This window comes from Ahaetulla prasina, chromosome 4 (assembly GCF_028640845.1).
Source record: "Ahaetulla prasina isolate Xishuangbanna chromosome 4, ASM2864084v1, whole genome shotgun sequence".
Taxonomy (NCBI): domain Eukaryota; kingdom Metazoa; phylum Chordata; class Lepidosauria; order Squamata; family Colubridae; genus Ahaetulla; species Ahaetulla prasina.
In genome coordinates, this window is record NC_080542.1 from 149,650,920 (window position 1) to 149,663,280 (window position 12,361).

Consider the following 12,361-nt stretch of genomic DNA (forward strand, 5'->3'; position numbering starts at 1 on the left):
GGCACCGTTTATCGGTGGTTCTCCTCCTATCTCTGACCGGACGCAGACGGTGTTTACAGGGGGGCAGAGATCGACCGCAAGGCACCTTACTTGTGGGGTGCATCGGGGTCGATTCTCTCGCCTCTCCTGTTCAACATCTACATGAAGCCGTTGTGTGAGGTCATCAGTGGCTTCGGGGTGAGTTATCAACTGTTCGCTGATGACACTCAGCTGTACTTTTCCACCCCGGGCCACCCCAACGAAGCTGTTGAACTGCTGTCTCGTTGCCTGGAGGCCGTACGGGTCTGGATGGGGAGAAACAGACTCAGACTCAATCCATCCAAGACGGAGTGGCTGTGGATGCCGGCACCCCGGTACAGTCAGCTGCAACCGCAGCTGTCTGTTGGGGGCAAGTCACTGGCCCCAACAGAGAGGGAACGCAACTTGGGCGTTCTCCTGGATGGACGGCTGTCGTTTGAAGATCATTTGGCGGCCGTCTCCAGGAGAGCCTTTTACCAGGTTCGCCTGGTCCACCAGTTGCGTCCCTTTCTGGACCGGGATGCCTTATGCACGGTCACTCATGCTCTCGTCACTTCCCGCCTGGATTATTGCAATGCTTTCTACATGGGGCTACCCCTGAAGTGCACTCGGAGACTCCAGTTAGTCCAGAATGCAGCTGCTGGTGATCGAGGGAGCTCCTCGTTGCTCCCGGGTAACACCGCTCCTGCGCAGTTTGCACTGGCTACCTGTGGTCTTTCGGGTGCGCTTCAAGGTTTTGGTTACCACTTTTAAAGCGCTCCATGGCTTAGGGCCTGGGTACTTACGGGACCGCCTGCTGGTACCTTATGCCTCCCATCGACCCGTACACTCTCACAGAGAGGGTCTCCTCAGGGTGCCGTCCGCCAAGCAATGCCGGCTGGCGGTTCCCAGGGGGAGGGCCTTCTCTGTTGGAGCACCTACGCTCTGGAACGACCTTCCCCCCAGTTTACGCCAAATATCTGACCTTCGGACCTTTCGCCGGGAATTAAAAACTCATTTATTTATTCAAGCAGGATTGGACTGATTTTTTAAATTCTAAATTTTAAAGTTTTAATCCTTTGTAATTTTATATGGGGTATTTTAGGTTAGGTCAATCTGACGGTTTTAATTCGGTCATTATGGAATAGGTATTTTAAATTGATATTTTAACTTTGTATACTTGCTGTTTTTATTTTTGGCTGTACACCGCCCTGAGTCCTTCGGGAGAAGGGCGGTATAAAAATTTAAATAAAAAAATAAATAAAAAAATAAAAAAATAAAAAAATAAAAAAATAAAAAAATAAATAAATTTATTTTATTTTATTTTTATTTTATTTATTAGATTTTTATACCGCCCTTCTCCCGAAGGACTCAGGGCGGTGTACAGCCAATATAAAACAATAACAATATACAATTAAAACAGAGAATTAAAAAACATATTCTATAGTTGGCCAAAATTTAAAATAATTAAACTTAAAAACCCTTAAAATTTATATAAACTACAATCCCAGTTAAAAGTGATATTTAAAATAGAAATTAAGAATTTAAAAATTTAAGCCAGTCCCGCTTGAATAAATAAATGCGTTTTCAGCTGGGGGGAAGGTCCGAAGGTCAGGCAATTGACGCAAGCTAGGGAGGGTCTTTCCATCTCACTTCTTTTCAATCACGTGATTTCTAGGCAGTGCTGCTTCCTTTTGCTGTGTAGAGTAGATGCTTTTTAGTTGATTTTTCCCTCCCTGTGATGGGGAGGGGGAAGGGAGGGGAAGGGTCGCAGGTAGGGTGGGCGGCCCACAAGGAAGGGAAAGTTAAAGACCCCAGGGAAAAGAAGCAGAGGAATTCAAGAAGAGACTGGACAGTCGTTTGTCCTGGATAGCACAGGCAGGTCTCTTGCTTGGGCATGGGGTCAGACTAGATGACCTCTGAGGTCCCTTCCAATTCTATGATTTTGTAAGGGTCTCCTGCTTTAAATGTTGCAAATGTTGTACCTTGATGAACGTATCTTTTCTTTTATGTACACTGAGAGCATCTGCACCAAGACAAATTCCTTGTGTGTCCAATCACACTTGGCCAATAAAAAATTCTATTCTATTCTATTCTATTCTTGAGCAGAAGATTGGACTAGATGACCTTCAAGGGCCCACCCCAATCTCTTAGTGTGTAAAGTTCTCTTGCCTGGCAGGGGGTTGGACTGGACGACCTCCAAGGTCCCTTCAGGCTCGATTCTGACGGAAAGGCCGCTGCAAGAGGGGCGGGTTAAGTGTGTGCGTGGGGGGGGGGTGCGCTCTGCAAAGCGGCGGGAAGAGGAAGCGAGGCTGGCTTTTGTGGGGGAGGCAAAGGGAAATGGGGAGGGGGAGGCGACCCAACCCAAAGCGGCCGTTGTGCGATTGATAGACCCGGAGAAAAATAGGCCGTTCACTTTGAGCAGCCTGTTTACTGTTGCTGCGCTTCGTGCGTGCAATGTGTTTGGATGGGGGGGGGAGGTGAGGGGGGGGCTGCCTTTCAAAGCTTTCTTCTTTGCAGTCACGTGATTTCCAAGCAGCGCCGCCGCCTTTCCGCTTGCCTGGTAGCTGTTTAGAAGCGATTCCTTTCTGCGTCCCGGGAATTTAGGGAGGGAGGAGAGAGGATGACATACAATTAGGGACGGCAAAGGTGGGGAAGGGTCGCAGGAATGGGCTGCCCCACCCCCCGGGAAGAACAAGCAGACTTCCAAGGTCTCCTCCAACTTTTATGATTTATTGTACGATTTTGTAAAGGTCTCCCGCTCGGGCAGCGGGTTGGACTAGATGACCCCCAAGGTGCCCTCCAACTCTTTAACTCTGTAAGTCTCCTCTTCCCTTCCAGCGAGGCTGGCTTTTGCTGTGGGAGTGGGGGGAGGGGGACCCAGGCTGAAGCAGCCATTTGTGCGATAAACAGACGCGAAGAAAACCCGCCACTTGCCTGTGGCTGCCTGTCTGGGTCTGTCTTTCCATACCTTTTTCCTTTGCAGTCACGTGGCCGCCGGCAGCGGGAGCCTTTCGCTTTCGCTTTCGCTTTCGCTTTCGCTATATAGATGCGGCTTCTGTCTCGTCCCTGGGATTGGGAGAGGGAGGGGGAAGGGAGCGGAGCGGAACGACAGCCGGTTAGGGACGCCAGAGCTGGGGAAGGGTCGCAGGAGTGGGCGGCCTTCCCAGGGAAAAGACTGGACAACCATTTGTCTGGAATACCGTAGGGGGTCTCCCACTCGGTCAGCTGGCTGAACTAGATCGGGGTCACCAACCTTTCGGACCTCAGGGACCACTAAATTCATAATTTTAAATCTCGTGGACCACTAATATGCATCTTTTAAAAAGATAAATAGTATTTAGTGCAATATAAAAAATGCAAATAATTTTTCTGTGGCCCACCAAAATTTTCTCATGGATCACTGGTGGTCCACAGACCACCAGTTGGTGACCACTGGACTAGATGACCCCCAAGGTGCCTCCAACCCTTTGATTCTATAAGTCTCCTCCTTGTGCTGGGGGTTGGACTAGAAGACCTCCAAGGTCTCTTCCAATTCTGTGATCCTGTAATTCTGTCAGGGTCTCCTGCTTGAGCAAGGGGTTGGGCTAGATGACCTCCAAGGACCCTTCCAACTGCGATTCTGTAATGGTCTCTATTTGAGCAGGGGACTGGACTAGAACACACAGAGAGAGAGAGAGAGAGAGAGAGACAAAAGAAACACCTTTTGTAAGAAAGGAAAATATTTATTAATAAGATCTCCGATTAAAATTCAAATCATTGGTTCTCACTTGGAACCCCGTGTTGAGTCCATGTTGGCCACAGGAAAGAGGGTGTACAGCAGCTCCCCACACTCACCAAACTTTTGGCCACTAGGGACTGGTTCCGTAGAGCAGGGGTGAAATGCTCTCGCTTTGGACCGGATCGCCTGATCCAGTACCGATGGCAGCGGGTGGTTCGGAGAACTGGTAGCAAAAATCCCTGGCCCTGCCCCCTGCCCCTGCTGAGCCACACCATCGTCAGAGGGGTTTTTTTTTACTTTTAAAAGCATTTTTTCTTCAGCCAAAAAATGCTTTTAAAAGTAAAAAAAAAAGCCTTTGATAATTGCGTGGCTCAGCTGGGATCATCAAAACCCTTTAAAACACTTTTTTTTACAATCTCTTCGGAAGAAATTGTAAAAAAAAAAAAACTTTTAAAGGCTCCTCTGGCGATCCCAGCTGAGTTGCCCGATCACCAGAACCTTTAAAAAACATTCTACAAGCTCTTCAGACGAAGAGATTGTTAAAACAATCCTTTTAAAAGGTTCTGCCAATCAGGCAATTTCAGCTGGGATCGTCAGAGGAACCTTTTAAAATCTTTTTTTCTTCTGGCGATCCCAGCTGAGTTGCCTGATCATCACAGGCTTTTAAAATCACTTTTTTACAACCTCTTAAAACAGCCCCTGCACATGCCCACCCAATCGCCCCGTCCCCACTTGCCTAATTACTGCTTTTTTCGGGCTCGCTAAGCCTTGCCGCAATCAGTTGCAATCAGCTGCATTCAGTAACAACTCAATCTGCCTGCTGCATTCCATCTCCTCAGTGAGCAACTCAATCTGCCTTTGCTGGCTGAGGAACTCTGGGAATTGAAGTCCACAAACCTTAAAGTTACTAAGGTTGGAGACCCCTGATCTAAAAAATATAAATAAAATAAAATAATAAAATAAAATATTTGTGCAGCTTTCTGAGATTTGGTGTTTCACTCTAACTACACAAACACAAAATCTCACAAAGCTTGTATATGGCATTGTGTGTGTGTGTGTGTGTGTGTGTGTGTGTCAGTTGTGTTGTGTGTATGTAAAGTGTGAAAGTTGGTTTTTGAGCTTTTTGTGGCTGTGAGGTTTCTGCTTGTTGCAGGGACCATTTTGGGTGAAGTGCAGCTGCTTTTACATTGTGTGTGAGTCAGTTGTGTTGTGTGTGTGTAAAGTGTGAAAGTTGGTTTTTGGTACCTCTTATTGTTTTGTATACTTTGTTTATTATTTTTATTATTTATTGTTATTGGCCACGCCCACCCAGTCATCTGACCACCAAGCCACGCCCACCAATTAAGCCACGCCCACAGAACTGGTAGGGAAAATTTTTAGATTTCAACCCTGCCGTAGAGGTTGGTTTTTCCGCGTACCGGAGACGGGGTCTAGGTTTTACTTGCTACCTGGATCACACACACACACCCATAGATGGGGCTTCACTCCCTTGTACTCTCTTGTACAGTTCTTGTTCTTGGTGGACCATGGGCCATTGCTGATCCACAGCAGTGATGGGATTCAAATCCCGGCGCTACGGATTCGCTATCGGTAGCGTGCAGCACTTCTGCACATGCACAGAAGCTTCTACACATGTGCAGAGTATTTTTGATGTCTGGGTGGGTGGGCGGAGCCTCCAGCTGCCACCACTACCAGTTCACTCGAACCAGTGCAAACCTGTAGAAACCCACCCTTGGTCTATAGCCTGTGAGTTGTGGACCCCTGGTGTAGAAGAGCAGCCCTCAACCTTTTTGGGCACCAGGGACCGCTTCTGCAGAGAGCAGGGGTGTCAATTTCATTGAGGGACAGATCAGGGCCATGGTTGGTTTCAGGAGGGCTGGGTGGGTTAAAAACTGCTGGCATGTTTCCTCTTCGCATTGGGTAGATCGAAGCGATGTGGGCCGGCTCCTTACATTTTCCAGGATGGCCCTGTGGGCCAGATCTGACCACATTGCAGGCTGGATGCAGCCCGTTGGGCCTTGAGTTTCACATCCGTGGTGTAGAGAGGTTTTTCCGCTGACCATAGGGAGTGTGGTTTTGCACGCTCCCTGCATCCCACAAAATGGGCTTCACTTGTTTGCGTGGCCTAGTTTCTGACATGCTGTGGCCCTGCTGCCTGGTGTCGGTCCACAGCCTGTGTGGCAGCATTGTGGGAGATGCCCAGAGGAGGCGTCAAACAAGTCATTGGTCATGAATCCCTGCGCAACCACAAGCGATCTAAATCCAGCCCATTCTGAGTGCCTTTCTTATCTCCCGTTCATTTCTGTTAGTAGATCAGATTCTTGTAGAGAGCTTAAGCTTGCACTAAATCTTGATACTCATTTAAACTGCCTGATTCTACTGATTTTCCTGGAGTTTGATATCTTTCTCTCTAGCCCTCCCTTCCTCTCCCTCCCCCCTCTCTCTCACCTCTCACTTATCTATCATCACCCATCTTCCATCCCTCTATGTGGAAGATGACCAGGCTGAGGGAGGGGTCAAAGGCATAATAAATCATGAATCTCTGTGTGTTCAGAAGAGATCTAAATTCAGTCCACTTCAAATGCCTTTCTTATCTCCCACTCATTTACAAGAATCTGACCTACTAACAGTCAGGGGGAAATGAGCAAGCACTTAGTAAAGCCAGAACTGAAAATTGGTGCTCAAATCCCCAAGTCTTAACTGTCCCTTCCCTTACTTGCCTCCCATCACTGGGCTGCCACATCCAATCAAATTCAAACAAGATGTTTTTAAGAGCGAGTCGCTTCCTTTCCCACCTGAGTGTCCTTGAAGCCTTTCTCAGAGATCCAGAAGCATCCCCCCTCCCCAACCCCCAATTTCATGGCACCTGCTACTGAATGGTTGTGAAGTGCAAGACTGAGTTGGCGGCTGACTCCCTGATTCCCCCACAACAAAACACACAAAAACACACACACACACACAAAAACACACACACACACACACACACACACACACACACACACCTTTTGGATAAGCAAGGACATTTATTGAGGGATGAAAGGAGGGAGGAAGGCAAGGAAGGAAGATGGAATGAAGGAAGGAATACAGAAAACCGGGTTCTTTGGAGGTGAGCAGAAAAGACAACGGGGAATTGCAGAGTGGGCTCCTTGCCATTGTGGAACTAGAAGGAGCTCAACATTTGGGGGAAGGCATCCCCTAAACGAAAGGACACAACCAGGAAAAATCTCGGCTATTCTTGTAGTTTTGCTTGTCGGCCTCCAGCATCTCTTCTGTGTAGCAAGTAGCACTTTTGTTCTTCTCCACCAGCTGATCAATCATGGACATCAACTGGGCCACCTGAGCATCTCTTTCTTCCCCTTCAGCCTTGTTGTTGAAAGCCAGGTAGCGGAAGCCACACTGGTAAACCTGCTCCTTCAGTGCGGAGTTTCCCTCGGCAATGAATTTCTCCAGAGCTTTCCCTTCAAGGTCTTCTTTTCGGGTGAACAAGAGGATCATGTACTTCTTGGCCTTCAGGCTGAAGATCTCCTTGATCAACCGGGCCACGTCCTTCTCCTCCTGGGTGAAACGGCTTGGACGAATTACCTGCAGAATGACATGCGGACCCGGGGAGCAAAACTTCACACACTTTCTCACTTCGGTGGATGTTCGTTGCTCAGAACGCCCAGTGTCGAGGAATCCAGGTGTATCCACGACCACAACCCTCCTGCCCTTCAGCAGGACCTCCTCCTTTTGGCAACATCGGGTGACAGAGCCAAAAGCCATCCTGGATTCAAAGACTGGGCTTCCCAGGATGGTGTTTCCTGTCGCGCTTTTCCCGTTGCCGGTTTTGCCCACCAGGACGATCCTCCGTTCCTGCCCTACAGCCCAAAGGGGGAGAGGAGAGAAGAAGGAGATTGGTCAGGAGCATTATAGATGACTAGGTGTGCTTGAGGGAGAGGTCAAAGGCCTTATCAGTCCTGAATCCCTGTGCGCTCCCAAGCGATCTAAATCCAGCCCATTTCCCTTGACCATTAGTAGGTCAGATTCGTGTAGTGAGCTTAAGCTTGCAATCAATCTTGATACTCATTTGAACTGCTGAATCTCCTGAATTTCCTGGCACTTGGCATCTTCCTTCCTTCCTGCCTGCCTTCCTTCCTTCCCTCCTTCCTTCTTTCTTTCCCATCCTTCCTCCTTTCTTTCTTTCCTTTCTATCTCGCTCTATCCACCTCTCTCTTTCTATGTATGTATGTATGTATGTATGTATGTATGTATGTATGTATGTATGTATGTGTCTGTCTGTCTGTCTGTCTGTCTGTCTGTCTGTCTGTCTGTCTATCCATCCATCTATCTCCATCTCTCTCTCTCCTTCCCTCCCTCTATCTATCTCCATCCATCCATCCATCCATCATTTGTGGGAGATGACCAGGCTGAGCCTGAGGGAGGGGTCAAAGACATCATAAGTCATGAATCCCTGTGCGCTCACAAGTGATCTAAATCCAGCCCATCTTAAATATCTTTCTTATCTCCTGCTCATTTCCCCTGACCATTAGTAAGTCAGATTTTTGTAGAGAACTTAATCTTGCAATGAATTTTTATTCAGGCAATTCCTGACTTAACAACAGTTCCTTTCATGACTGTTCAAAGTTACAATGGCAAAAGAACATATGACCTTTCTCCACACTTATGACCGTTGCAGCATCCCTGTGATAACACAATCAAAATTCGAACACTTGGCAACCAGTTCATATTTATGACAGTCGCAGCATCCTTCGGGGGGTGGGGGGCGGTGTCACGCACAAATTTCAACTGGGAAGCTAGATTCACTTAACGACCGGGTGACTGACTGTACAACCGTGGCAATTCACTTAACGTGGCAGCAAGGAAAGTTATCAAAGGGGAAAAAAACTCCCTTCAACAAATGTCTCAGTTAACAACGGAAAAATTTGGACTCCATTTTGGTTGTAAGTCGAGTTCTACATGTCCTCTCCCATCCAGGAAGCCCAGAGCTTCCCTTAACAACTGTGGTGAGAAAAATCATAAAATGGGGCAAAACTCTCTTAAATATCTCACTTACCGACAGAAACGTCGGGTCTCCATGCAGGTCACAAAGCCGAGGACTTCCTGTAGCCTGAGTCTCCTGATTTCTCCAGTGCTTAACAAGCATAAGGTCATCATAGCCCATTCCCCTCCCACGCAGGATCACAGCTCTTACCAACTCCCCCCTCCCCCCCCCCAAAAAAATTACCTTTGATATTTTCAGACATTTCCAGAGAAATTGCAGAGCGCAAATCTAGAAGTTTCTGTGTGAAAAGCAAAAACAGAATCAGCTAGGAAGTCTCCTCCCTCCAACCAGGAGGAATCGGCCCTCCCCTCCCCACTGATCCTGTGCCCCCCCCAACCAGCCCATTTTACAGATCAACAGAGTCAGAAAGGACCTTATTTTTATTATTTTATTTATTTATTTAGTCACACAGCATATATGAGCATAAGCATGAAATAATTATACAATATATAAGCATATATACGAGTATGAGTATGTAATAACTATATTAATTGGATATAATGAAAGGAAACAATAGGACAGGAACGGTAGGCACGCCCCTTACAGACCTCTTAGGAATGGGGTGAGGTCAATAGTAGAGAGTTTCTGGTTGAAGCTTTGGGGACTTTGAGAAGAGACCACAGAGTCAGGTAGTATATTCCAAGCATTAACAACTCTGTTACTGAAGTCATATTTTCTGCAATCAAGATTGGAGCGGTTAACATTAATCTTAAATCTATTGTTTGCTCTTGTATTGTTGCAATTGAAGCTGAAGTAGTCTTTGACAGGAAGGACATTGCAATAGATGATTGAGTTCTATGAGTTAAACACAGGTCATGTCTGAATCGGAGTAGTTCTAAGTTTTCTAAATCCAGGATTTCAAGTCTGGTGGCATAAGGTATTTGTTGTATTCAGAGGAGTGGAGGATTCTTCTTGTAAAATATTTCTGGACACAGTTCAACTGTGTTGATTTAGAGATGTGGTATATGGGTTCCAGACAGGCGAGCTGTATTCAAAACCTTGTAGGTCATCTAGTTTAACCCCCCCCTCTCTGCCCCCCCACCAAGCAGCCCTTCCATTTTGGGGAGGTTGCCACTTTGGAGAATTTCAGGAAATGGGGGTGGGGTGGGCGCATTGACGCGCAAAGCGACGCCCCCCCTCTTTTCTGGGGCTTCTAGCTGCCCCACTGGGAGGGAGGGTGGGAGAGAGGGAGGGAGGGCTTCCCCCCCCAACTTCAGATGGGCAAACTTCGCCGAAGTTTTGAGCGGGCCAGGAGCGAGGGAAGCCGGGGCCGGAGCGGAGAAATGGGGAGGGGGCTTTTTGTCGGGACAGAGGCTCTCTCATTCGGTAGATTATTTTGGGTGGGTGAAATGCAGCCCCTCCCTCCCTCTAACTTTGCTGGGCAACCCCCTCCATCTTCCACTCGCACTGATGGGAGGGAAGGGGAATTTGGGGAGGGGGATTGGGAATACCGTTACCCCACCCCCACTGACCCTCCTCCTGCCTGCTGGAGGGGGTGACTCAAGTATCCCCCTCCCCTCTTTCTATCCCCGGAGAGTCTCTCGACCGGACAGACACCAACCTCTGTGCCTCCTTCTGTAGGAGGGGGGGTATGGGGCGGCAAGCTTTGTCTCCGCGACCACCGCTTCTCTTAGCTCCACGGCAGCCCCGCGAACTGGTTCTGACTGTCCGCCGATCGCCGCGCAGAAATCATCTGGGCAGCGCCCAAAAGGAAAGAGCTAGCGGGGGGGGGCGCTGCCGAGTGGGGAGGCGGAATCTCCTCCGATTGGCTGCAGCGAAAAGGGGGGGAGGTGTCTCCCAGCATTCCATGACCCCACCCGGTCCTCCTCGCCTCCTCCCCGCAAAAAGCCCAAGCTGGCTAAGGGTGGCATCTCCCACCCACCCAAATTTGGCCGCCCACTCTCTTACCCCCACTCTTTGCTTTCACCCTCTCCCTTCCACCTCTCCCCAAACACTGGCGACCCAAACCCCACGCAAGCGTGGGTGGCAATCCTGATTATTGGTGGTTGGGCTAGATGACCTCGCAAGGTCCCTTCTAACTCTTTGGGTTAATATTCTGTCGGGTTAATTGGGTTAATATTGGGTTAATATTCTGTCGGAATTCCCTCCCGGGGGGGAGGGAAAGGCGGGTGCGGTGAGCGGCTGTCCCACCCCTCCTAGCTCCCTCTCCGAAGAACCCTAGGCTATCCTCGAGGGGGGGCTAAGGATCGCATCTCCCACCCCACTCCCTCCAAATTGAGCCAGCCTCTCTCTCTCTCCCGCACCCGCCCCCACGCCCCCCCAACCTCAAATCTTTGCTTCTGACATCAGCCTGACTCCCCCCGCGCCTCCCCAAACCCGGGATCCCTCTCCAAGCCCCACGCAGAGAGTGGGTCGCAATCCCATCCTGGACGGCGGCGGCGCGGGTGGGGGAGGAGGATGGAGGGCTGTGGTGGGGTGTCACCAATTCGGGTAAGGGGCTTTTGTTCGGAGTTTGGACCAGAGTTATATAGAAAGTCGCCGAAGCCCGCGGAGAGAGGCCAAAGACTGTTCCGCCTTTCCTTCTTTTATTTCGGGGGGAGGGCGTCGTTCTGAAAAGGGTCTGGGGGTGGCCTAACTCATGGGGGGGTAGGAACCATCGACCACCAGCAGCCCCACCGTCCCTTCTTCCCCCGCAGAGCCCGGGCAGAGGACGAAAACTGCGCAAGAGTCGCGCGCTCAGAGTGGGTGGGGGGCAGCGGGGGTCCCCACGGGAGACGATCCCATCCCCACCCACCCTCTCCCAGCGTGTCCTCTCTGCGGATGCGCGAGCTGAAGAGAGGGGTGCTGGGTGGGGGGAGAAAGCGAAAGGATTCGGGCAGCCGCTTTGCTTGGAAAGCACGTGGTTGATGAAAAAACACACAAACACAAATTGCCTTATACACTGTAAGCCGCCCTGAGTCTTCGGAGAAGGGCGGGATATAAATGTAAATTAAAAAAAAAACACACAGGGAAAAAAAAGGTTTCAGGATGGGGCCGAGGCGTTGACCGCAAATACCTGCTCAAGCAGGAGACCCTTAAAGAATTCTAAAATACAGCTCGACTGTTTGGAACCCTCACCACATTTCTGACATCAATACAATTGAGGGTGTCCAGAAATATTTTACAAGAAGAGTTCTCCACTCCTCTGAATACAACAAAATACCTTATGCCACCAGACTTGAAATCCTGGGTTTAGAAAACTTAGAACTACGCCGCCTTCGACATGACCCGAGTTTAACTCATAGAATCATCTATTTCAATGTCCTTCCTGTCGAAGACTACTTCAGCTTCAATAGCAACAATATTTATTTTATTTATTTTTATTTATTTTATTATTCGAATTTATATACCGCCCTATCTCCCAAAGGACTCAGGGCGGTTCACAGGCATATAAAACATCAATATCAATATACAAATTAAAATAATCCTTAAAAAACTTATTCTAACGCCCGAATTATTAAAAATAGAGATATAAATATTAAATATAAATATTAAAATCAATTTAAAACCCCTCTAAATTTAAAAATCTAAGCCAGTCCTGCACAGATGAATAAATGTGTCTTGAGCTCGCGACGGAAGGTTCGAAGGTCAGGAAGTTGACG

General features: G+C 48.6%; 1 protein-coding gene across 1 annotated transcript; it reads right to left on the reverse strand.

The window, feature by feature from the left end:
- Window positions 1-6,721: 6,721 nt before the first annotated feature.
- On the reverse strand, window positions 6,722-10,476 carry LOC131196542 (GTPase IMAP family member 9-like). Its single transcript, XM_058179400.1, has 3 exons — window positions 10,321-10,476; window positions 8,943-8,997; window positions 6,722-7,575 (listed from the first exon to the last, which is right to left on the reverse strand). Exons 2-3 carry the CDS (start codon window positions 8,959-8,961, stop codon window positions 6,914-6,916), a joined length of 681 nt encoding a protein of 226 aa, XP_058035383.1. The 5' UTR covers window positions 8,962-8,997; window positions 10,321-10,476; the 3' UTR covers window positions 6,722-6,913.
- Window positions 10,477-12,361: the final 1,885 nt, after the last annotated feature.